This window comes from Tiliqua scincoides, chromosome 9 (genome assembly GCF_035046505.1).
Source record: "Tiliqua scincoides isolate rTilSci1 chromosome 9, rTilSci1.hap2, whole genome shotgun sequence".
Classification (NCBI taxonomy): Eukaryota; Metazoa; Chordata; class Lepidosauria; order Squamata; family Scincidae; genus Tiliqua; species Tiliqua scincoides.
This window is the reverse complement of record NC_089829.1, coordinates 36,712,475-36,739,506: the sequence shown is the minus strand read 5'-3', so window position 1 is coordinate 36,739,506 and position 27,032 is coordinate 36,712,475. Positions and strand designations below refer to the sequence as shown.

The 27,032-nt window shown below is 42.9% G+C and overlaps 1 protein-coding gene across 2 annotated transcripts in view; it reads right to left on the bottom strand.

The window, feature by feature from the left end:
- Positions 1 to 27,032, bottom strand: part of DPY19L3 (dpy-19 like C-mannosyltransferase 3) — a 55,213-nt gene that overhangs the window by 12,859 nt on the left and 15,322 nt on the right. For both annotated transcript variants that reach the window (XM_066637239.1, XM_066637240.1), the window contains exons 4-15: positions 21,734 to 21,824; positions 20,350 to 20,471; positions 20,015 to 20,160; positions 15,704 to 15,827; positions 14,917 to 15,051; positions 11,944 to 12,075; positions 10,108 to 10,209; positions 8,734 to 8,807; positions 8,194 to 8,352; positions 2,667 to 2,783; positions 764 to 875; positions 174 to 230 (exon numbers count right to left, since the gene is read on the bottom strand). In XM_066637239.1, coding sequence (XP_066493336.1) covers positions 174 to 230; positions 764 to 875; positions 2,667 to 2,783; positions 8,194 to 8,352; positions 8,734 to 8,807; positions 10,108 to 10,209; positions 11,944 to 12,075; positions 14,917 to 15,051; positions 15,704 to 15,827; positions 20,015 to 20,160; positions 20,350 to 20,471; positions 21,734 to 21,824 — 1,371 coding nt within the window. The remainder of the gene's footprint in view (positions 1 to 173; positions 231 to 763; positions 876 to 2,666; positions 2,784 to 8,193; positions 8,353 to 8,733; positions 8,808 to 10,107; positions 10,210 to 11,943; positions 12,076 to 14,916; positions 15,052 to 15,703; positions 15,828 to 20,014; positions 20,161 to 20,349; positions 20,472 to 21,733; positions 21,825 to 27,032) is intronic.

Genomic DNA, 27,032 nt, shown 5'->3' with positions numbered 1-27,032 from the left:
GGAAGTACCACTGATTCCCCTTAAACTGTCTCTGTGTGCTTCTATATCTACGTAGAAGACTGCACACAGAACTCATCAAATGCTTGGAAGATAGTTTTATATTTAAATTGTCTTTCATAAAAAACATTATTTTACCAGATGAAAAATGCAACGCTATGAAGAAAAAGTCCTACCTTATAAAAAAGAAAAAAGATTATGAGGATTGGTGTTAAATACCTCATCACCGTTACCTAAACAGAAGAGACAGCAATTACATTTATTGAAACATACAATAATTTTGATGAACAAATTCAGTGAAAACAGAGACCTATGAAGCAGTTTCAGAAAACAAATTCTAGGGTCAGAGAGTTAACTTTCTTTTGCATGAACAACTAATCTCTCAGAAAGTCATTTGGTTAAGAACTTCAGCAGAATGTCATGAAACACATTAAGCTTTTGTGAAATTCAAAATATCTTACTGTGCTATACGATCAAAAAATTGTATACATTTCATTCTATGATTTTTCATGAGAAGTATTGTTTTGTTTGTGCCTTTCATTGCTTCTGCAACATCACCATCTAGTGGATTCAAATGGCACTTATTTTAAAAAGTACTACACTCCCCCAAATGAATCCTAAACTCCAAATTAACAAACACACTTTCTCTGGTATATTACATGCCAGTTATAAGCAACTAGTTGATTCACCTCAGTTTTTCCCTTAAAAACCTAAATATTCATGGATCAATGAGAAACAACATAAATACAAGGAGAACTGCTCTAACCCTCCGTGGTGTATGAAGATTGAAAAGTCTTAGGATCAGTCCCCACATGTCACCATTACACAAGCCAGAAGCTGCAAACACACACATATGGGAAGTCCAAAGATACTTCATCCTGCAAAAAATTTTACAAAAATTTGTAATGCAACACGTGAAACTATAATTGGTTGTATTTTTTTTTTATCTATTTGGCAGTGCAAAATTAACTGTGATTTTTTTTAGACCCAGAAAATGCACTATTTAAAAGTAGCTATGTAGATAGGTTTGGCAGCCCAGCAGGAGGAGCTGGAAGTAGAGTTCTTACACTTCCCCTAGTTTGGGGTTCTGTTTTTGTGGGAGGATGATTTTCATGGACAATGCAAAAGGGACACATCCATGACAAAAAGGGAGGTAAACGGGCAGTAGGAATGATTTATTGTCTACTTCTAAAATGAAGGTCTAATGATTTCCATGGGGAGAAGCTATCTCAGCAGCTGAAAACAAAAGAAGCTACCTCAGCAGCATGCAAAATGTCCCAAATTCAATCCCTGGCACCCCCAGGAAGGGTTTGGAAAAATGCCTCTCTAAAAAGCTGCTTCCAAAATGCTGACAACACTAAGTTAATGGACAATGGTCTAGAGCAGGGGTGTCCAAAGTTTTTGGCAGGAGGGCCACATCGTCTCTCTGACACTGTGTTGGGGAAAAAAAGAATTAATTTACATTTAAAATTTGAATAAATTTACGTAAGTTTACATAAATGAATATATTAAAGATGAACTTATATGAATGAATGAAGCTCTTGCAATATCTCAGGGCCTATAAAAGGCCTTACACAAAGCAAGGTTGGCCTTTCCTTTGCTGCTGCTACTGCATTACAGTCATGAAACAGCAAGCAGTGGAGGGAGCTCTCATTCCACAGCTCATGCAAGAGGTCAAACAGTTGCCCTCACGCTGAGAGCAGTTGCGATGGGCCAGTGCAGGCTTCAACAAATCTCCAGAAGGCCAGAGGCTCATTAGAGACTGGGGGCTCTCTGAGGGCCGCATTGAGAGGCTTCGAGGGCTGCAAGTGGCCCCAGGGCCGGGGTTTCGGCACCCCTGGTCTAGAGGCCCAATCCTATTTGGCCATACTAACCCCTGCTAACTGGGTAAGAGGCACTTTTTAAGTGAGTGCTTTTCTTTTATTTAGCAGGGGGAGAGTAACTGGCCCTCCTCACCCCAGCAGCGTCTTTTCTAGTGGCCGTCTGCTGGTGTTCTGCATCTTTTTAGATAGTGAGCCCTTTTGGGACAGGGAGCCATTAGCTGTTTGTTCGATTTCTCTGCAAACCGCTTTGTGAGCTAGCCGTTGAAAAGCCTTATATAAATACTGCTGTTTAATAATAATAATAATAATAATAATAATAGCAGCAGCAGCAGCAGCAGCAGCAGCAGCTGATGCAAACATACCATAAGAAGAGGATGACAGCTCCGGGCCAGCACCAGATGGCACTGAGCCTCAGTGCCATGCAGAGGGCCAGTCGGCACTCCTGCAGCGCTGACGGGCAGTATTTTGGGGTGGGGGAGGCGGAGACTGGGTGGGGTGGGGACAGAACCAGCCTGGGAAGGGGTGGGAAAAGTGAAGCCTTGCTCTGCCATATCCTATTCTCCATGCCATGTTGCAAAGCCCGACCCAGAAGCTCTCGAGTCTCTGATGACAAAATAGCTGGAGCAGACTTGAGAAACCCCATTGCAGGGCCTGGGTCTTTCCCCAGGGGAAGGGGACAAAAGTCCCTTTCCCCTGAGGAGACATCCAGCGGCCTCAGTGGTGCCACTTAATATAGTGATAGCCATTTTGTTGCTGATGCAGCCAGCGGAGCCACCAGGGACAGGATTGGGCTGTAACTTGGTGCAAGGCAGTTTAATGGTTCAAGATACATCAAATCAAGAGTACCTCATTGTGCTTAAAGCTAACAATCCAAACAGAATGGTGTGTACTAAGTTGTAAGCAGCACCAGGTTTCAGCAGAGCTATGCACTTTTGTAGAATATACGCGGCCCTGATGTTACCACTGAGTGAGAAAGAAAAAAACAAAAAATAAACAGAGAACACAGCTCTATTACACTCAGCAATAAGTTATTTTAAAGCACGACATCTGTATGCAGTTCATAGTAACCATAGTTTTCCATGGTTCCAGGGAAAATAAAACATTCTAAGGCAGTACTAATAGATTTTTCATTCTCATTGAGAGCTTTAAATATTCCCCTGTGCAAGATTTTCCATTTTCAAGCTGAACTGGCAAATGTTGATACAGGAGAGAAATAAATATAAAAATGAATGATTTTATTTGCACAATGTTATACTACAAATGACAAAGAATAAATGTGCAGCAAAAATAAATCCTGACAGTCAACTCCAAATTTATATTGAATTTTCTTCTGTGATTTTGGACAAAATCCTGGTCTGTAGCAAGGTATGTGCAAGTGTTGCCAAAAAGAGTTCCTCAGACAAGCACCAGTTCTATAAAGTCCTCTCCTCAATGCACAGATCATTACCTGATCATTTTATACTTGGGGTCAGGGAGATTCTTCCCTGCTCAAGCAGAATAATTTTTGTGTCAATTTAATGTGGTCTAAGTGGAACACATTGTTGATGACTGACTGTGGTTGTCATGAGCATGCATTAATCCTGGCAAGAAAAAAAGCAAGTGACCCCAAGCACAGTTGTCCTGTGATAAAGTTCCCAGTGCCAAGGGTGCTACAAAGTCTTGCTGAGAGTACATACAGGAGTGTGCACCTTTGGTGCATAATCATGGAATAGCTGAATCGGTTGGAAATAAGTGAAAAGGAAACCCATGCAATGTCCGCAAGGTTGCCTGGGACAAACCTCAAACTGGAACTCCCATGGGGCTCCCATCTAGCTCATAATGGTGAATTGGGCACTACTTTTACCTGTGGTGAGGGTTCAGCTGTCAGTCCAGCATGAGGGCCCTCTGAGAAGTGTGGACCTGATCTGGCTAAGCCCTGATACCACCCATGAAGTCATGTGTCCATATCTCATCATTATAATCACCAGTAAATTAAAAAGTGCCTAATATGTGCAAGGCACCTTTTACCACAAGCACTTAAACAAAAGCAGGCTCACGATCTAAACCAGCATGACACAAAAGGAGAAGGGCACTAAAGGAAAAGGGCAAACATTGTATAAACTGGGAAAGAATAAACAAAAGAGAATACAAGAATTAACCAAGGAACAGGAAAAACCAAAAAGCCAATGACATCAAAAGAAGACAATGGAAGAGAAAAGTGGAATTTCAAACCTGAGAATTCCTGTTCTGGGGAGAGGAAGGGAGGCATTCCTGACTCTTGGGGAACCATTCCCACTACCAGGAGGCAGGGCCAATCGCAGATGAAGTCTCCTCCTCCAGGGAGGGCTTCCCATCTCCTCAGATCGATCCTGGAGAGCTGGAAAACACCTCCATGATCCCACTGCACCACAGCAGGTGACATCAACAATGGGATCACATGAAAAGTAACTACAGTCAAACACATAACAAGTAAAAACAAGAAAAACAGGCAAATTCAAACTGGCAAGCTGATGCCCCGAGACTACCCTTGCCAGAAGTTCCCCAAATTCCTGGATATCTCCCCATAAGTAAACTAAAGCTCGAAGAATGAGACACCAAGATTGGTGAAGAGGTGGGTGAAATGCCCCCCTTCCTTTCCCCAGGACAGGAATTCTCAGGTAAGAAATTCTACTTTTCTCTGGTAGAAGAAGGGGGTCGTTCCTGACACTTGGGGGTATGTCAGAGCCGTCAGATACTGGGATGGGCCAGACAAGGTGGAATCATTGAGGGCCTCACTGCAGAACTCTGCAGGACTCGCCTGCCAAAAACGTCAGCCAACTCTCATGTCCGCCTCATAATGCTTGGCAAAGGTATGCACCAATACCCATGTAGCCACCCTATAGATATCCACCAGAGAAGAACAGCCATAAAGGTTGCTGAAGCGGTTCTTCCCAAGGAAGTGCACAGTGGCACCCAAGAGAGGTTCCCTGAGAGGTTGTTTTAAGCAAAACAATAGGCGTACTACCTGAACCCTCCCCAGAAAGTTCTTCATGCTCCATGGAGGAATCAACAGGAGAAGAGAATCAGGGCTCAGTATGTCACAGATGTTTGCCACCTTGGACCTGCCCTGCTTCTTAATAGATCTTCTGGCTTGGCATTTAGAAGTTAAGCAACTTTTGGTTTTGTATATGGGTTTAGCCTTATGCCACAGGTTTGAACTGGCATCTAGTGAAGGACCTCAAACACAGTGAACTCAGGGGATCTCTCTGAATGGGGAAGGGAATACCCTGCAGACATCATCCTGGTAGTTCACCTTCCTCCCTAGAGGAGTTGGAAAATACTGCAGACTCAGAAACTGAGGAGTCACAGACAAACCTGAAGAGGCTGGGTTGAGCTTTCTAGGGTGCTTAACCCTGGTCCATTCATGACCTTGGTGCCCATCCCTGCTGTAGTGGATAGGGAATGGGGCCTCTATACTTGGCAGCCTGGCTTCAGCAGCTCAGCTGTGATCCATTACTGAAGGGCTGTGCTCTGGCCTGATTTACCAATAGATTGAGCAAGGTTGAAGAGGAGATGACCCCAGCATCAAAGGAAGACTTGTTGGGGAGGTCTGTCTGTCTGGGATTGCCCCCACCCCAGAAAACACATCCACAGTACCAAACCCAATCTCAAGGATCATGCCTGGTCAGTTGTTGCTGGGCTTGCCACATTCTCCCTCTACCCTATTCCACCCAGTCCACGAAGGCATAGGGTGAGAAGGGAAGGCTGTAGCTGGGGTGCGTTGGGCAAGACTCCATGAGTGAGAGCACTAAATGCGCAGGCCTGCCAGATCCTACCAAGCCAGCCAGTTCAGGTGGACAGGCAAGGTGAATCTGGGAACTCTGCAACTCTCCCACAGTTTGCCACTACTGCTGTGACCTGAGTGTGGCAAAGCTGAGCCTAACTGGGTAGCACAAGGCAGCAGAGAATGCACTCTACCCAACTCCACCACAATATAGGGTGAGAAGGGGAGGCTGCTACTAGGGTGCGCTGGGCTAGGACCCTGTGAGGAAAAAATGCATAGTCCTGCCAGGCCCTACCAAACCAGCTGGGGCAGGCAAGGTGGATCAGCGAGTTCTGCAGCTCTTCCACAGCTTCGTCACTGCTGTTGTGATCCATGTGTGTCAAAGTGGAGCCCTCTTGGGCTGTTGTGCTGGCAGGGTTGGCTACAGGGAAGTGCTGGCAGGATGATAGCCACATTTTCCACCAAAAACTGTGAGGGTTCTGAGTCTGCTGCTGCTGGATGCCCTCCTCTGACTGTCACTCCTGTCAGGAGACCCTGCCATTCTTAAATTGGCATGTAGGCCAAAGACCACCCTTGTGCAGTAGCATAGGGGAAAAAAGGTGGCCTGCCAGACCTAGGTCAGCGCATAGGCCTTGGGCCTCCCTTGTACAGGGAAAAAGACTGCTAGGCCCAAGTCAGCATGTAGGCCTGAGGCGTCCCCTCATGCAGTGGTATGGGGAAGAAAAAATCCCCTTCCTTTGCCTCAGTGAGGGCCAAGCCCTGGCTAGGAAGGCAGGAGCAGAAAAAAAATTGTTTGAAGAAGAGAAGAAAAATGTACAGAAAAACTCTGAGCTGCAGAACTCATAGGACAAGCTTCCTGCCCCAGCAGAGCCGGTCTGGGGAGATGGGAAGCCGTCCCTAGAGGAAGAGACTTCACCTGCCTCCTGATAGTGGGAGTGGCTTCCCCAAGAGTCAGGAATGATCCCCTTCCTCTACCAGAGTTTAAAAAAAAAAAAAAATTTCTTAAGCTAGCAGAGAAGAGGCCAGCCAATGCTAATCTTCAATTACCTAGAGCTAGGTAAGACCAAAGCCTCCCTTTGGTTAGGCCAGAGCATATCTGGTGAGACTCTGAAAAGTACAAAGGCATTGTCCCTTGTTGAATTCCAAGCTCTTCCTGAGTGTGTGTCTTGGTTTAGAGGTGGAAATGTTCCTCCATATCCGAAATTATTACCATTTGAGTAATATGCGAGAACACTAGGATAGGAGAGAGAAGACTTCTAGCCTCGACTTCCGTAGACATGCTAGCTTTCTACATGAGAAATTGTATCAAGGAGCACTCCATCATGCGAACAGAATACAGTAGAACACAGATATAGGCTTAGCCACCTCAGTGAGAACTAAGCTTTGGTGTGTGAAGTACTGGTGATCGTCACTTAGCAACATTCTGACCAGCGACAGCCCACATATATGACAGCTGCTGGTGGTCCCTGCCCCCCAAGCCTCCAAAGTCAAGGGGAATTGGGCTCCCCTCACCCTCAGAGGCTTTTCTGAGCCCTGCAGAGGCAGCGTGTGTCCGCAAGCTGCCTCTGTGAGGCTCTGAATGGTTGAAACGGCCAAAAAGACGCAACTTCTGGTTTCCTCAGGAAACCAGAAGTAACTTTTTTCACCTTATAAGGCAAAAAAAAAAAGGTCTCTTCCATCACCTTCCCTGGGACTCTGAATGCCTTACAGTGTTTCTCAAACTGTGGGTCGGGACCCACTAGGTGGCTTGTGAGCCAATTTCAAGTGGGTCCCCATTTCAATATTTTCTTTTTAATATATTAGACTTGATGCTACCATGGTATGTGACTGCATTTGGGGAAACGTTACTGACCTGTACTTTTAACAAGCTACTATGTATATTCTTTTACCAATGACAGTAAATGGGACTTACTCCTGTATATGTGCGGGTAGGATTGCAGCCTTGGACTGTTAAAAATTTTCCTGTTTGATGACATCACTTCCAGTCATGACATCATTTCCGGTGGGTCCCGACAGATTCTCATTCCAAAAGTGGGTCCTGGTGCTAAATGTGTGAGAACCACTGCCTTATAAGGTGAAAAAACGACACATTTTCTCAGTTGTTTCAGCCATTCTGAGCCTCTGCAGAACTCAAAAAAGCCTCTGGAGGTGAGGTGATCGCAGCTCCCCTTGGCTTCAGGGGCTTCATTAAATATCAAGCCTTGCTTGATAATGAGGGTGCCAGTCCGCATCCCTGTCATTAAGCGACACATGACTAGTTGTGTTCAAGTTCAGAGTAACTGAACTCTGATACCGCTGTAGTTTGAGAACTTCAATTTTACATCACAACTGAATTGTGTTACTTTCCTGAAGTGTTACAACCACAACCTTGCTATGATGACAACTCATTTATTTACTTTGCAAATCTCAGGATTAGGATTGCCACTTACATTTTTTCATGCAGCACATTGTTTTGATGTTATAGATTCAGAAGAACAACTTTAGTACTGCTATCACGTAACAACCAAATACCTGGTTCACTTCTGCCATGAGAATACCCTGCTGTGGTGCTCTGTTCGTGCATTCCTGTTCTTAGTAAAGAAGCAAGAAAAGATTCCCAGTTAAAATCTTAGAAGTTTTAAACAGACATACCTGAGATTGTGAAAAGCAACAGCAGCAGTCGCGAAGATCATTACAAGAAGCACAAACATGTAGGAATGGAAGACTAATGTGTCTTTAAGTCTCATGAAAGTATCAGAAGGCAAGAAACCAAAAGCTGTTTCACACAGGTACAGATTAGCATCAAAATCTCTACAAGGAAAAAAAAGTTATATTGTAAAGCTCTCAAGTGAGCTGCACATGTATACAGAAAACTATTCTTACAACCCTATGTTAAAGCATTAATCTTTCATAATCAACAAGCAGGAAAAGTTACTACTTTATATCTATTTAAAATATTTATATTTTCCCTGATTTAAATTTATTTTTTCCCTGATTACAGCAGCGCCCAAGGTAGCCTACAAAAGTCACAATAAATACAATACTGTGATAAATAAATAAACAGAAGTAAAAAAAACAACTAGTAGCATTAAAAATAAAAACATCCCCACAAAAGCAAAGACTAACAAGAGAGGAAGAGACAGAAATTCAGAGAGAAAAGAATTTACTTTGCATCATGATGAGTTACCCTACCTTGTTGCACCAAATCCAAACTTTGCTTTCAGGAATTTAAATATATGTTCATCGGAATCAAGTTTAAAAACTCTCTATGGAATAAGGAAATGTAGAAAGTTATATTGTCCTTCTGGCTATCAAAAGTAACAACTGCTGATATTATTGGTTTGATATAAACAAGCCACTGTGATGCTTTGTAAGCACCATATTTTTACTCTGGTTTTTCTTAAAATGACACATTTCACAATGTTCAGGACTTAAAGGATAATGCCACTCCAATAAATGCAACACACATGAAAAAATACCCACACAGAACACCCTCACTATCAAAATATTATTATTGGTTTGCAAACTCAGCCTGTAACTTGACATTCATCTAGAAGTATTTCTTGGGGGTGGGGGGCAGCACTATTAAGACATACTATTTATGATTTTATGTATTTTTATATGAATTTCTAATATTAAATCTTCACTTAAATGAGAATCCCTATGGGTTGCAAACCAAGAAAGCCAGCCATGACTTGTCCCATTTAAATAAATCACAGCTAATTTGCCTCACTGATTTCAAAGGTGCTGAACCAGGATTAACTTTCTTTGAACACCAAGTATTGTCTTTGGAAACTATTGTCTTGATTCATGCTATGGGTGAATTAAATGTAGATTCTTCAAGTGTAAACAAAGAGATCAATCAAAAAAATCCAGGCTGCAACAATGCCTGGAGTTGAGGAATGCACACCTGGCTTCTCTTATAAACCTCATAGGTTCTAGGAAGAGAAAGACCATTTAATTTCCATTTCTGCCCTTGCAAACAAGAAAGTCTGAACTGATGGAGAGAGGTCATGAACATGGGAAAGTGGAGCCTCAGCAGTGGCATCAAGATTAGCCACTTTAGGCATGTGCCACACCAAACAGAGGGCCCATTTGGCTAAGCTGACCCCTAGACCTCCAGTACCTTATCGAGGGTTACTGGGAAGTGCAGTGCTTTCCCCATGGCCCCAACATATAACACTGGCATACAATGGAGGCTATGGAAACTCACTGTACTTGGTCACCTGGAATGAAAGCAACATATTCTATTTCTTCTTGTTAATGAATGTTTTTGCAAGTACAACAATCTGCAAGATTATGACCTTTTTGGAAGTGGAAAATTCAATATCAGGAGACTTACGGAAGACAAAAAAGAAACAGCATTTTCTTACGATCTTACTATGACTGAATGCATAAGGGTACAGACCTATGCAGTTAAATTGAAAGTAATTCCCAACTCAACACATTGGAAATTGCTTCTTAGTAGACATGCATGGGATTACACTGAAAGCCACTTAACTCTACTATCTATTAAAGAAAACCATAGGAAAAATAAGTGGACAAAAAAAATTCATATTTACTTACCTTAATAGAAGCATTTATTAGAAGTGTTGAACACAGAACACAGGGAACATGTAAAAAAAGCTTTCCAAGTCTAGTAAAAAAGCTTCCTGTTTTCAGTTTTTTCTGAAACATATAAACAATCAGTATTTTATTGTTGAAAACCACTTTGCAATTGTACAGTGCTTTTGGAGAGCACTTTATACATATTAATGTTCTCATTATGGCAACCCTGCAAGGTAACTAAACATTATTGTTCCTATGTTGCAGCTAGGGAAGGCTGAGGCTGAAAAAGAAGTGCCTTGCCTAAGGCCACCTTGTGAGTGGAAGAGGCAAAATCGAAACAGGGGGAATTCTGACTAGTCTTTTAGCCACTATGCTATACCAGGTCTCAGAGCATGTGTAAAGACTATGTTGAATATTCAATATTTCTTGTTCACCTAATTTATAATAATATGTATATCACTGTTTTAACATACTGATGATGCACAAAGCAACATTTCAGCCTTGTTTATATAGTAGCACTAAATGCACAGTTTTGAAAGGAGAAGTCAATGATGTTTCAAAGCACTGGCTCTCCTGCAGCAATCATAAAGTTGGTGTCAGGAGCTGCATGTGCCAGTGACAGGCAATAGCAACAGCAAGAGCATGAAATGAAGGAAGAAACTTGGAGAGATTATGGTTGTGAGAGCAGGAGTTCATACTGAGTGATTCTCTAAACCAGTGGTTCCCAAAATCCTACTCGGACTTTGGGAACCCTGTAAGTATTTGCAGGAGAGGACGCTAGGGCTCTCTAGAGGGTCTGGGGGGCCTGTGACCTCCTTTGCAGCCCACCCAGCAGCTTCAAACTCCTGAAAAAAGAAAAAAACTTCCTGTTTTTGTCGCAAAACCAGAAGTGTTTTTTTTCCTTTGAGGGTGCTGGGGGGGGGGGGGTGTTTTGCAGGCTCCCCAGATCCACCAGAGAGCCTTAGTGATCCCACAGGTAAGTTTAAAAAACCCTTCCCTCATCCCGATTGTGTTGCTGCCGATTCCCCTTAAAGGGGAATGGCCCCTTTCCAGTTCCCCTGCTGGGTCGCAACCCACCAGTATGGAAACCACTACTGAATTGATAAGATTAGGCAAGAAGGGCTTGTGAACCGGAGATCTGAGGGAAATCCCCAGGTTCCTCATGGTTCCTTGGGTAGCTGCTTGTTATGCACTGAGGCTGGAAATGGTATGCCAGCTCTCTAACCAGTTCACCTGTCATGGTGTTTCTCAGCATTCAGGATGCTTCTCCTTTTTACTGTACCTCTCCCCTTGTGCCACTTGGTGAAAGCACCCTAAGACTCCAAGCATTTCCAGATGTTATGCCAGCATCATCACAGGCCGGCACCATGTGGCTACCAGTGTTCCCAGGTTGATACTGTTACCCAATATGACAGCTGAATCAATGGAGAACCCACTCAGCCCCACGCCCCAAAGGTCTGCAATGCCACCCCCCCCCCACTCACTTGGAGTGAAACAGAGCATCATGTGGCTCCAGGACCAACCCGAGAAGCCTCCTAAGCCTTCCCTTCGGTCTTAAACTGTGCTTTCAGCAAACCGAAACTCAGTTTCCAACTGCACTGGAAGCCTCAATGAGGCTTCCTGTGTGGTCCTAAAGGCACGTGGACTCTGCGTCCGGGATATTTGCCCTGTTTACAAAGTGCTAGGTCTGCTGCTGAGCCAAATGGGCATAAGAGGAAAGGACCAGCAGTGGCCTGCCAGGGATGAAATCTCACCTTATACTCTTCTGCCATTGCTCAGTCTTCTTTAGTCATCTGATTCTTTATGCCCCATTTTTCTGTTACTTTTAAAACAAATGTTTAAAAAAAGGCATACCTGAAATCTTCTTGCTAGCAAGCAGGATATATTAAAGCTTAGAAACAACGAGCCAATTATCATGGAATTAAAGAACTGCAGGAAGTAGACAAGCAACAGACTTGCTACTTGTATTATGTAGATACTGGTTACCTGCAAAAATAACAATGAGAACAGATGCAAGTCACAATTTTAAAAAGAAACACACACACACACACACATTTTTGCTGTACTTCTCCCCTTGTGCCACTTGGTGAAAGCATACAAAAGAGAAACTCCATCACAGAAGATCGCTTCCCATTTTCTAAATCAATTGACTATCAATTGACTATTGAAAGTGAAATGTCAAACTTGCATAACAGTCATGTCAGCCCCACAATCAGGAAATTGGCATAGGTAGACAGAGAGGGTAGAATGTGCAACATAATTATTGAGCTTCAGTATGCCTTCCACCCTTAAACATGCATGTGTGCCTAAACAACCAATGATGTATTTACTTATTTTTTTAAAGGATCCTATTGTGGATAAGGAACGAGCCCTTAACTCAGGTGACTGACCCTTATGGGTGTTCCAACACTGGCCCCTGTCTTGACCTACAGCAATCCAGGGACATATTTCCAGTTTAGGTAGATTAGACACTAAGGCTGCAATCCTAACCCAGCACTGACATAAGGGCAATGCAACTCCGAGGTAAAGGGACAAACATTGCCTTTCCTTGAAGAAGCTTCTGTGACTGCCTCCCAACTGCAGGATGCAGCAGATGCCCCACTGGCACAGCTATGCCAGTGCTGGAAAGTTAGTTAGGATTGCACCCTTAAGGGATCCAATCTCAGTTTAAGTGTCAGGTCTACAGTTCTTAGTTGGAGTTATTCTATTCCTTCCAAACTCAAGGGGGCACAACATACTTCAAGACAGTAAGACACAGTTCTTAGCAAACTAAACTAAATTACAGAATCTTGGTAGGACTGCCACCACCCTGATTATGCCAGTTCCTCAGCTCAGGAACTGAGGATCTAGGGGTTTACACCAGCCCTTGCAGACTCTGGGCTCCCTCTCCCTCAGGGACCCAAGCCTCAAGGCCCTGGACTTTTACACTGGTAGCTAGACCTAGCAGTTAGGTTAGATTGCTGGCTCCCATTCCAAAGTACTCAAGACCAAACAGAGACCTATAAATATATTTGGATTTATTAAAGAAAAATTAAGATTACAAACACGTAACAAGGCAGAAAATGGCCTAACTTAAAGACAGAAATATTTCAGTTCTAAAATAATAAAGCTAGCTTCCTAGACTACATTATTCCCTATCTCTCACCAGGTTCTTCCAACCATAAAAGAAACCAAATGGTTCCCAAGCTACTTGTCCAGTCAGGCACCCATGATGGAAGTCAGAGCCAAATGAAGACAAGCTCCAAGCAAGAGACACCCCTCCCGCAAGGGTCTTTTTTAATACTCTTATGATAATTACGTCTGAGACAGTCAACCAGGATGCAGAAAGGCCAGAAACTTCTGGAAGACTGGGCAAGTAAACTACCTTTGGACACTGATCTTACCCCTTACAACCAGAAACCACACAGCCGTAAGCAATTCTCTCTTGATTGCGTCCCTGAGTGCGTCCTTGAGCACCTGACACTATTCTGTTATCTAGTTCCTGTGGCCACAGAGAAGTAGATATCACCAGATGCACAGAGGTAGTTGCACGTTCCAAGAGGGACAGAGTTGGGCCCAGATTCTACATGTTCATGACACCCATGTTTTAATGTCTAAATTTTCAAATTCTGACGTAAATTTAAAAACCCTATCAAAAAGCCGCAAAAGGGGCTGCATCCAATGAAAGACAATCTTTAGCCCCATTAAAATGAGTGGAACTTAGTCATCATGACCAAGTTTGTCTTGTTAATTTCAATGGTGTTTAGTCAGGATTTTTTTTTTTTTTTTTTAGACACAATGCAGGGGCAGCAGGGATAAAACAAATAAAAGCTGAAACACCCAAGAATGGAAAAAAATAAATGCATCCAGAAACCAACAATGAAAACAGAGCAGTCATAGCAGCAAATAAATAACCTAACTAAAAGACTAGGAGAATTAAAAAACATTTTTACCTGGCACCTATACACCAAGTAAGTGCCAGTTGAGTGTCCCTGAAAAGACTGTTTTACAACCAGGGTGCTGCCAATGAAAACGCCATTTCCAGCTGCAATTTGTCTACTTCAGAAGGTGAGAGTATCTGCAGCATGGCCTCTGATGAAGAGGCCTCTAAAAAGAGCGGGCATATGGAAGCAGGTGGCCATTCAAAAGGCCTTTAAGTATTTTAAGATGTGCAATGCTACTATATCTAGGCCTGGATACAGGGGCTGGATTGTATGATGAAACCCCAAATTCTAGTTTCTGTTTCTTAATTGCATACTACAAGACATGTCATCCTAAACATACATGTATGATCTTAGCAACTAGCACAATTTCCTATTACAGTTGTGTGCCACTTAACGACTGGGATCAGGACCCCAATTCCCAAGGTCAAGCAGCGCTTGCGGAAATGCGGACCTTCCACAGGGAAGGGGATGCTTCACTCCCCTCCCCTCTGGAGGGTTGTCTGAGCATCCCAGAGGCAGCGCAAGTCTGAGTACTGCCTCTGCAAGGCTCAGACTGAGATGCAAGGTCTCGCATTTCTCGCAAGACTTCTGGTTTCACGGAGGAGGCCGGAAATTGCATGAGAAACATGATTTCCCAGTTTGAGACTTGCAGAGGCAGCACTCGGACGTGTGCTGCCTCTGGGAGGCTCAGAAGACGCTCTGGAGGCGAGGGGAGCAGAGTTTCCCTCACATTTGGAGGCTGGGGGTGTGCGCCCCCCAATGACCACGAGACCACACGTGGTCACTGGATATGTGATCCCTGTGTTAGCCTGAACGTTGCTAAGGGGTGCACGCCTGTATTGCAAATGAGATTTAGGTATGCCCAACTGCATGCCAAGCATGCCGTGTCCAGCAATTAGCTTACCTTGCTGTTAGGAAGTAAATCTAAACAATCAAGGGAGAACAGAACCAATGCTTGGATCAACAGTATAAATTGATTAAACTGCCAAGTCAAACTGAAAAGGAAAGTTGAAATAAATACTGCCAGAAGTGTCGGCCCCTGGAAAGAGAAGAAGAAAAAACATATATACAAAGACAGCACGTAAAAATGAGAAATAAGAGGCAACCAACACCAAAATAAACAGCAACATCTGGACTTTTCAACACAGCAACCAGCTGTTATTTGCTACCATCCTGCATTTCAGCAACTCCAAAAGTAACACTTGTTGATTCAACACTTGGTACAAGAAATCATTTTTTTTCCTTTAAGAGTCAAATCCCATCAGGCAGCAGCTTGATGGGGGACAAGGAAACAAATCCAGCCTTCTCTCCCTGAACAGACCAAATTGAAAGAATGCAACTTCTAAGAGTGAACTGCAGGCAGCTCTGACTTCTGGACCATGTCTGAGAACAGCACTCAGCACCTATTTGTGCCTGCAATCCAACTCCTCCCCCCCAGCTAAAGATCCATGACTGAGTATACCCAGGGCCCCTAGCTGAATTGGGAAACCTGTGCACAACGGAAGATGGCATGTTAGAATAGAAACAATCATTTTAAATAGCAAGTGCATCTGCTATATTCTTGGTTTTCTTTGCATCAGCTTTGTCAATACTTCTGGTATGACATCAAAAACAATTACCATTACATTTTAATCAGAAAATTTTTCCTATAGAGCACACAAACAAAATAGCCCAGATGTAACATAACTCACTTCGAAAAGAGGATGTAGATGAGGTCGGAACAAGAATGTAATTGCTGCTACCTGAACAGCAAAGAATGGCAGTGCCCAGTTCTCTCTCAAAGCAATGCTGAATTCCACCCGGGTGGTGTCTAATCTAAATAAAACAAAAAGCAAAGGTGCCTAAAAGTTCTTCTTTAAGAGGCAAAAATGAAGAAAATCACAGCCAAGAATCTTAAATATTTTACTACTTTCAAAGTTTTTGGGTTAAGCCAGTTAAAGCAATAGAGATTTAAAATATACTTAAAAAAACCACAGATTAAACTAGAAGAACTATGTGGAAAGGCATTCAGTGCTTAAGCTCAATACAGTTAGTTGGCAACCTTCAGTCTCGAAAGACTATGGTATCGCGCTCTGAAAGGTGGTTCTGGAACAGCGTCTAGTGTGGCTGAAAAGGCCGATTCGGGAGTGACAATCCCTTCCACACCAGGAGCAAGTGCAGTCTGTCCCTGGTCTGTCTCCCTGGCTATGGGCCTTCCTTCTTTGCCTCTTAGCCTCAGACTGTTGGCAAAGTGTCTCTTCAAACTGGGAAAGGCCATGCTGCACAGCCTGCCTCCAAGCGGGCCGCTCAAAGGCCAGGGTTTCCCACTTGTTGAGGTCCATCCCTAAGGCCTTCAGATCCCTCTTGCGGATGTCCTTGTATCGCAGCTGTGGTCTACCTGTAGGGCGCTTTCCTTGCACAAGTTCTCCATAGAGGAGATCCTTTGGGATCCGGCCATCATCCATTCTCACGACATGACCGAGCCAACGCAGGCGTCTCTGTTTCAGTAGTGCATACATGCTAGGGATTCCAGCACATTCCAGGACTGTGTTGTTTGGAACTTTGTCCTGCCAGGTGATGCCGAGAATACGTCGGAGGCAGCGCATGTGGAAAGCATTCAGTTTCCTCTCCTGTTGTGAGTGAAGAGTCCATGACTCGCTGCAGTACAGAAGTGTACTCAGGACGCAAGCTCTGTAGACCTGGATCTTGGTATGTTCCGTCAGCTTCTTGTTGGACCAGACTCTCTTTGTGAGTCTGGAAAACGTGGTAGCTGCTTTACCGATGCATTTGTTTAGCTCGGTATCGAGAGAAAGAGTGTCGGAGATCGTTGAGCCAAGGTACACAAAGTCATGGACAACCTCCAGTTCATGCGCAGAGATTGTAATGCAGGGAGGTAAGTCCACATCCTGAACCATGACCTGTGTTTTCTTCAGGCTGATTGTCAGTCCAAGATCTTGGCAGGCCTTGCTAAAACGATCCATGAGCTGCTGGAGATCTTTGGCAGAGTGGGTAGTGATAGCTGCATCGTCGGCAAAGAGGAAGTCACACAGACATTTCAGCTGGACTTTAGACTTTGCTCTCAGTCTGGAGAGGTTGAAGAGCTTTCCATCTGACCTGGTCCGGAGATAGATGCCTTCTGTTGTAGTTCCAAAGGCCTGCTTCAGCAGGACAGCGAAGAAGATCCCAAACAAGGTTGGTGCAAGAACACAGCCCTGCTTCACGCCGCTTTGGATGTCAAAGGGGTGTGATGTGGAGCCATTAAAGACAACAGTGCCCTTCATGTCCTTGTGGACGGATCTGATGATGCTGAGGAGCCTGGGTGGACATCCAATCTTGGGGAGAATCTTGAAGAGGCCGTCTCTGCTGACCAGGTCGAAAGCCTTTGTGAGATCTATGAAGGCTATAAAGAGTGGCTGTCGTTGTTCCCTGCATTTCTCCTGCAGTTGTCTCAATACAAAGCAGTTTACAATACAAGCTCAATACAAGCAGTTTGCCAAAACCTACAGCAAACAAAGTGAACAGCAACAACTTTCAAACACCAAAGACTAACTATGGGCCTGCATTATTTAGTCAAGAAAAAAATGGCCAGCTTCCTTGAGCATCCTCAAAATATTATGAAGTAAAATATTGCAGCAATTACTTTAATTAATTGATTAAAAGCCAGTTAATTGATAGTTCATTGACTGTGTCACACCTGTGTTACTTACACTTTGCAGCAAGCTAATAGCATTAAATAAACATTTACCAGCAATAAAGTACCCATAGCTAGCTGTCAGCTCTGCTCTCAATGTTGCTACACAAAAGGAAGATTGTTCCTCTTAGGGATTGTCTACATTTGAACACCCTAAACCAGGGGTTCTCAGACTTCTCAGGAGTAAAACTTTCGAGGTAAGTTTATGCAGGTACAGGGAGAAAGGCATTGACATGATCCTCAGGATCGTGCTGCTGCGGGAGCAGGGAAGCTTTTTTTATAACCTACCTTACCTGCTGCTGGAGTTCAGGGGGTGTGGGGAGCCCCGCAGAGCCCTCTGCAGGGCTCTCCGCAGCTTGTAGAAAGTGAAAATAGCAATCACAACCCACTTTTAAGTTGCCCCCCTACCCATGCAGTGGCGCAATCTTGAGGATGGCGTCACAGCCTTCTTGCTTCCCCCATCCCTGGGGCAGAGGCTAAGGTCCTCTGGCTGGGGCGTTGAGACGCCCCAGTTTGAAAACCACTGCCCTAAACTAAATACAAACAACAACATTTCCTTCAAACAACATTTTTACACTGAGACTTCATAGCTACAAAGTGGCACTGTGTAAAAGGTGTACACATTCTTCTCGAGCTTCACCCATAGGTGGGATGTTCTTAAGGAACATGTACCAATGCACTTAAAGTGACTGTGTGACACAAGATGGAATTCAAAGCAAGAAGCTATAAGGGTATGAGCACACAGAGAAAATGATAGAAACGTTGGAAGTGTTGAGATGGGCCAGAATAAAACCTCTGAAACCAAGGGCAATACAGGAAGTCTGTTAGTTTGCATCATGCTCTTTCCTTTTTTCCTCATTCTTGCATTTTTGGAGCCCAGTACTAACCGAAGTGAATGATGCTCAGATCTACCAGCAGCAAGAAGAATTTACACTTGATCAGTGTGTGCAAAACCTGAAAGCATTGACTCTATTTTACCAGAAAAATGAGACTGTCAAGTGTCAAAGGCAACTGAGAAAGCTCTGCAGATGTGAGAGAAGAGTTGGAAGACAGACGTAAGAAGACGCTTGGTGAGCAGAGTTGTGATCCTGGTTTGACTTTAGCACAAGAAACACACAGAGAACAACTGGAATCAATTGATCAGCTTAAGGTAGAAATTACAAATTGTACAATATGGATGAATACACTTCACGAGCGATTCGCTTTCCTGCAAATTCAGATGTTGCTGCATACTGAAAAAGATGGTTCTATCAATGAACAAATTCACTGCTAAGTACAGAGTTGAATGCTGCAACTACAATCACAGAAATGGCCTTTGGTGCCAAATTGTCTTGTACAAGGAAGCCAATCTGATATGCCGATTGCTAACTGGACAGCTTTAGATTTGTTTTGGTGGGTGTACAAGTGGAAGCTGCAAGAGAGTTTGACTAACTTTGTTATGACTTAAGAATCTTTTTCACTATCACTGTTACTATTGCCAGTTGTGAAAGAAGTTTCTCAAAACTTAAATTAATCAAAACGTATCAGAGATCTACAATGAGCCAAGAAAGACTGAATAACTTAGCATTACTGTCAACAGAGAGATTCCAATGTAGATTTAAATACCGTTATTGAAAAATTTGCAAATTAAAACCAGGCAACTTTCAATAAATTTGCGTATACTAGCATTAAATTCATTTTACTTCAATTACAACGGTCCACAGGTTACAGGGTGCAATACTTGCCTTGCCCCAGGTGCTGCAAACCCATGCTGCGCTACTGGCTACAACCTTACCCAATGCCTGTGTATCTCCCTGCTATACTGTGCTTTCCACTTTATGTTCCTTCTCAACCACTGTCCAACATGCCCCCTGTAAGTTATGTAAGTCTGAATCAGGGCTGGCCCGCCTACGCGGCCAAATGAAGTGGTTTCCTCAGGTGGCAAGTTGGCCAGGATCAGTATCCACTGCCTGCATCCATGCTGCTGTTCCCCTCCCTTGTACTTCCAAGATTCGAAAAGTGGAAAATAGACAGAGGTTGCCCAGAGCACTGAAGATGCACATTTTGCTTCCTTTTCACATTCTGGAAGTAGAAGGAAGCAAGGTGGAGGCAGAGGCTGGTGCATCTCCAGATAACAGTGAAACAAGGTACCATGCAAAGAGGGGAACATTTGGTTGCTGCCTTGCTTGAAACAGACCCACATACAGAAGTAATTTTGTGAATAGATCTACTGCCAGCAAGATCTTTGCTGACGTACACATGTTTATCTGCTTACAAAAGATTTAACTTACTCCTTTCTACAGCATGGCAGAAGTTGGATTATTTTAAGGAGTAGGTATAAAATTAACCTCACCTGTTAGTAATATACCAGATGGCGGCTAAGGCACCTGAAAGCCACGTTCCACTGAGAAGCCAGCTGGTTACATACAGAGCACCAACATAGACTGCCTGAAGGCCAAACAATGTGTAGATGTAAAAATAAACAGGCTCTAAATAGTTCTGTGAAGGAAGGAAGGATATATTGAAAGGTGTTAAACACTTGCTGCTTCCAAGTTTCAGCATGAAACCATCAGAAACTCCTGTAAATTAGGCGTGGCAAATTTCCACAATACCATACTTGTAAGCAAAGATCAAGTTGGAGTTGTAATTCATGGAGCTTTTATTGCCAATTTATAATTAAACACTTACCTCAATAGGAAAAATCCTATACAGGATGCTGAGGTATACTTCCTGATAAACATTCATTCTTTTAAGTATGTTAATTATCCTCAAGGATTCTGTTTTATTGTCATAAATCAAATCTTGTAAACCTGTACAGTAAGAAAGAAGCAACTTTGTTTGCAACAGTACTTATAGCTTTATGTAGATGCAATGCAACTAGGTGGCAGAATGCTTTGTCATGGATCTTTGGGGGGGCAGGCTTCTATCAGTAAACGCCTGGGTAGCAATGTGTCTTCAGATTATTTATGACGTACACGGATTCTAAACCTGTAATTGTACTTTTATTACATTACAAAAATTAGTCTAGCCGAAGATTTCTGAGCTGATTTTGTACAGCTTTACATGTTTCCCTTTTAATGTAGGGGGGTTAGGGTGGGGGGAATCAGCTAAGTGGTGAAGAATGAGCTGCTCTGGAGGTCTTATGCAGAGGCATCACTGACAGGGTGCCACCCAGGAAGGCATTTACCTGAAGGAGCTTCATGTCCTGGAAGTTCAGGGGTGATGTAAGCGTGTTGCCCCTGACTTTCCAGGCTCTTGCACTGAGAGCTACCTTCACTGATCTTCAAGTCACTTTGGGCTCAGCTACTGCAAGCTCTTGCCACAAATGGTAAAAACACAATCAGTGGTCCAAAGCTCGCCAAAGGATGGTGTGGTAACATGCCCCCGTCTGGGGGTATCACTCGGGGTAGCCTGCTCTAATAGTACTTATTTATTTCACATTTTTATATCCCTTCTTTCTGCCTCACAACTGACATACAAAGCTGATCCCAGTAAGGCACAATAAGTTTAATACAGCAGTGATAATCTCATTGATTTTTAAGAAGCTGGATAGAATTCCATGTAGCCAGGTGTTCAGGGGCCGCTGTACTTGTCCCAGAAGATGATGAACTCTCAAAGGCAAAAGGTTGCAATGTTGGATGCTGTGAATACCCCTGCAGATTAACCTACAGTCATGCCCCATTGTAGGAATATGAGTGAAAAGGCGCAAGTTTGCTGAAAACACAGATGTCTCATGAGGCTTGGGAAGAGCACACGCACCAGGTGTGATGCTCTAGGACAGTTCAACTTAGCAGGGCTGCTGCTTCGGCAGCTACACTGGCAGCCAGTTTGTTTCTGGGCCCCATTCAAAGTGCTAAATTTGACTTTTAATTTAGTCAAATAGGGTGCTTCCAGGCCCTATTTGACTCAGGACTAGGGTATCTGAGGGGCCGAATGCTTCCATAGAATTCTACTCCTCCTCCATATTAGTAGATATGGACTACTAATCCAGCAGTATCCTTAGTCATGCCATCCTCAAGCTGTACCTTTTGTCTTTCAGAAAATCAAATGGTTCAAAATGTTAGCACTGTACCTCGTAGAATGGATGGAGCCTGCAGCATCTGCTTGTAATAAGAGTAATACAGACCACATTCTGTCCTGAATGAAATTTCCCGCTCTACCTCCTGTATGGAAATAAGGCATTTAAAAAGATGCAAGAAGCTTAAGCCAACACTTGTCTTAGCACTGCTTGACACTGACCTGTATAATACAGCCACCACACTGCTGTTAGGATGGGAACAATTATCAACCTAATAAGCAAACAACTCCCTACAGTTCACTTTAATTCTTACAACCGATACCATCAAGTTAATCATCATCTTTTTCAGTTTAACCAATGGGGACTTGAGGCTGAGCAATTACTTACTAGTTGAGTTGATGGCAAAGACTGAAACTGTGAATCTCAAAAGAACATAAGAAAAGACTTGCTGGGTCAGGCCAAAGGCCCATCTAATTCAGCATTCTCTTTCCCACAGTGATTCATCACCAGCCTCTTGGAAGCTATAAACAGGAAAGAAAGGCAGACCTCTCTTCCATCATTGCTATCCGGCAACTGGTATGCAGAGACATTCTCTTGCTGGGCCCAGATGTAGCTTGTAGCCATCAGGACTAGTAGCCACTGACAGATCAGTCTTCCATGAATTGGTCCAATCCCCTTTTACAGTCAGCCAAGTGAATGGCCATCACCACATCCTGTGGTGAATTCAGCTATCCTGGCTGAACTGAAGAAGGAAGTCTCATTGCCTCACCTCTTCCTCCAAGGTAGAAAATGGAGGCAATTATGAGAAGAGAGGCCAAGTGGCAGTTGGTTCCAGCCAGGTTAATTTCTTAAATGTTAATCCAGTGTATCAGTCAATTCAAGACCCTAACCAAAAGTATTACTGTGGGCAGAGATGTGTGTATGTTATATGTAAAAGCAGAAATGTGCTCCCATTATTTTTTCCAAGTTCCTCACCCAAACTCAGAGAGACATAAATGTGAAGCTTTGAGAAACCATATTTCTCCAATGCTTTTGGGCGGGTGGGGGGAAGCAATGTATATCAACAACTACTAAACACTGTTAGTGTGCCACTTCTTTACTTCAGTTGTGAAATACAATGGTCTATTCAGAATATAGTCAAGTTTTCATGATCCAATCCAAATTAAGACCAAACTTGAGACAAAGCAATGGAAAAAGAGAGAATACATACCTAAGTGTTTCTAAACTTTATAGGTTGTATCCCAAGAAAGCGAATCATAACTCAGAATCACTGAAACAATTGAGACTTCACTGACCCATGACTAATTTGTCCCATTGATTTCAATCGCAGTTAGGATCCATTTTCTTAGGATACAAGCCAATGTTCTGCAACATACTAAATGATTCAAGTACCAATAAAAACCCATTAAACCATCTGAAATACTGAACATTGCATCGCAGGTTCAATAAATTATAGTGACTAAAGCTGTTGCATTAATTGCACAACTACTAAAAATATATTCAGGAAAAAATAACTTCCATGTTAAAATAAACTGGAAGGTCTCTGAAACATTTTGGAATTCATTCTGAAGGGCTGGTCATAAAGGGGATCTAATTAGCAAAAATGCATCAAACATGATTAATTTGTAAGTCTGGCACCAGCAGTATTCAAGTAAATGCCATTCTTTACAAGGCAAATACTACTGTTTTACATCTGTTTCATACCAGATAACATCTGCTTTCCTCACTCATGATACATTTTCTGTTCTGCAATAATTCATTCTTTTCCAAGAGCCTCACGCCAATGAAGTGGGCAGTTATGAGTTAGTATTTTATCAATACAATGTTATCTAATATCATGTTCTATAGATGTAGTGTACCTGAACCTGAGGTGTTTGGTTGAAAATTCCAAAGTTTTCAACCAGCAGAAAAGTTTCAAGATCAGCAGACAAAAAACACATTTAAATATGCTTGCTGGAAAGCTGATAGTGAATTCTGCAAATGTATATGAAACTACTCTGAGTCATCATGTGATCAGCCACTATCCCTTTAGGTAATAATTGAACAAAGGAAGCCAAACTACAAGGAAGTCAAAGAGAGAAGACTGAAGATCAACCAATAAGCTGTTGGGGCAGCCAGCCCTATTTTCCTATCCTTCTGCCCCCATCTCTGAAGAGAACAGCATGGAATCTGGACTGTGCCATCAGCTAGCAGAGAGCAGACTAGACTGCAACAAAAATTCCAAACACACTCCTGACTGGGTTTTTAATTGTAAGCTGCTTTGGGACCAAACACTTGGCTGATATTGGGATATTACCTATAGCAGTGAAAAACCCAGGAGATGAGCCAGAGGAACTTTGAGGTAAAGGTGGTAGAAGGAGAACAATGTACAGGTTGAGACTCTTTATTTGCAAGAACTCAAAAAAATCAATTTGAAAAACAAAGTCTCTTTCCTCCTGTGATTTAAAAACAACCTTGCTGACCTTTGTAATGCGCACAGTCAACCAGACTCTCTCCAGGAGCTTAGGCTTCACTAGGAAGCAGCAATCCCTCCCTTCACCAGGAGCTCCAGCAAAGGGAAAAGAATGCAGAAGGTGATAATTGCTGCCAATTAGCCTTCTTTCACTAGCTGGGGGAAGGGAGGAGTGAAGCCTGCAGAGAGAATGATTGATGGATTGTCAGCCAGCTGCCCTCTCTGGCATTATTAAATGTCTGTTTTCCTTTGATTTAAAGGGCCCTTCTCATCAGCTTTGATATAGAAAAATCTGTGGATACTTAGGTTATACCTGTAATCACTTGTATGACTGTCTCTCTGCAACAGTAAAAAGCAGTTTTTAAAGGGGTGTATTTTCCCCCTTCTCCAGGGATCAGTACATTCCTTCTCATTTGCAGGGGGCCATTCATAATGAATCAAATCTGTGTATAAAAAAATCCGTGCATAACAAGACTGGACTTGCCCTGAGCTCCTTGGTTTCAGGGCTGGCTGTGAAAGGTTAGTATATTGCAATGGTGGAGAAAACATAACTCCCTCTCATCTAGGAAAGTTTTTTAATTTTTTTTGCTAAAGTAGGGGTTGGGTGAAGGGGGGAAATCAGCAGTGTCTTTTTATGCCGTTCTCTTCAATTAGGTTACATGACAGGCCATTCTGTCTTCTCTGTCCTCTGCTCAGGGGAAGATGGTTCTTAAGGCACCTTGTGGTGGCAATGCAAGGTAGAGTCCTACTCAGTTGAAATCACCAGGACCTGAATGTTAGGCAGGAACTAGGTGGCTGCTCTCTTCTTTCTCTTCCCCTAAGAGCAAGTTATTCTATAGCTTTGCATTCATCACAATCAGACACTACATTTATACAGGTTGAGCCTCATTATTTCCATGGATTCCCTTCCAAGCGCTCACTTGGATGGCAAAAAACACACTATAGCAAATCAATTTAAAAAACAAAGTTTCTTTGCTCTGGTGATTTAAAAACAGTCTTGCTGACCTTTGTGATGTAAGATAACAGTCATTAAGAAGACAATCCATCAATCAGTCCTCCTCCAAGAGCTTAGAAAGGCGCTTCCCTCAGCCCCTCCCTTCACCAATGCAAAGTGATCACCTTTCTTGCTCAGGGGGAAGGGAGGGGTTGCCTGGGGAGAGAAGGACTGTCAGCCTGTTGCCCCCCCCCCTCTCATTAAGCAGGCTACTGTTATAGGACTGTTCAGTTTTTTAAACTGATGTTAAAGGGATGCATTTTTCCCCTTCACCAGGGATCAGCACATTCCTTCTCATTTGCAGTGGCCATTCATGTTGAGTCAAATCCACATATAAAAAATCAGTGAATAGCAAGACTGGACCTGTATGTATTTTTAAAATGTATATCCTGGACTTTTCCCTCCCACTTAGGAGATGCTCAAGGCAGTTAACAATAGAAAACATTAAAAACAACAATAAAATCACAGTAAGAGAGAACAGTTGATATATCTTCCTGGTTACCACATCTCAGGAAAGAAGGCCACCAAAATGATGAGAGGGGCTGTAACACCTTCCTTATAAGTATAGGTGTTTGTTTTTGTTGATAATGACTTAAAAACCACAAAACATTGCATTTTGCTTTTTAAGATATTTTCTAGAAATTAAAATGATTACTTTTCCACTTGGAAATAATACTATGGCTGCTTCTGCTAACACTATATCACCTACATAGTACACCTACCTAGTATGCTTTTGAAGTGTTTAAAATAAAAATAAGAACTTGGAATAAAAAAAAAAACATAACACTGCTTTCTGGCTTTTCCATTTTTTTTTTTTCAAATCACAGACTCTGCAAAAAAAATCTATTTTCAAACACCTCCACTTAGAAGACAAGACACAGCATCTATGGCTTGTTGGGTTGAGGAATAAAACCATTAAGAGAGGAAACAACTGGGACATCTATGCATGGTGTGGACAGAGTGAAAAGAGAGAAGCTGTTCTTTCTCTTTTACAAGGCTAGATCCAGGGATCATTCATTTGACTGATGGAAGATTTAGAATGAACAAAAGCGGGTACTTCTTTATGCAGCAACTCTGTGGAATTCATTGCCACAAAATGCAGTGATGGCCACTGGATAAATTCATGTAGAACAGATCTATCAATGGCTGCTAGTCATAATGGCTAAGTGTTACCTTCAAGTTCAGTGGCAGTATGCCTTTGAATACAGTGGCAAGGATGCAATGGGAGGGCATGAAGGATGCCTTTCTCTCCTGCTTGTGGGCTTTCCAGAAGCATCTGGTGGGCCACTGCAGGAAACTAGTTGAACTAGATGGGGCTTTGGCCTGACCCAGCAAGGTTTCCCTTATTTATTCTCTCTGTTTTCACTCACTACATTTCCCACAGGATAGCTTTCCACATGTACAACCTTTCTTGGAAGGTGTGGTGTGTGTGCGTGCTTCCCAGCCCTCCCTTTTCACAAACCAAGAATTTTATGCGTAGCTATGAAGTACCCCGCATTCTGTCTTCATCATGCTCAACAGGTTGCAGCACTGACAACGTGTTAAAGAAAAAAAGCATGCTGTTTTCGTGTACGGCAAATATGTTTCACTGAACTCTCAACACTTCAGCACAAACCCTAAATTAACTAAATCACATTTTGAAAGGTCTTAAAACAGAACTGTCTAAAAATGTATTGTCACAATTTAGATCCAACTTGTATTCAATACATTAACATTTCTATGAAGAGTTCTGAATTTCCAGATGGAGGTCAGTCAGTACTCATCTGCAGAGTTCAAGAGCTTGCTGTGTGATCTGCTGACAGCTTGGCAATAAAACGTTTGAGACTATTTGGAAAAGGCAATACCTTCTGAGTCACCTGAATAAGACTAATATCTAAATCCTGTTTCACTCAAAAACTTCTCTGGGG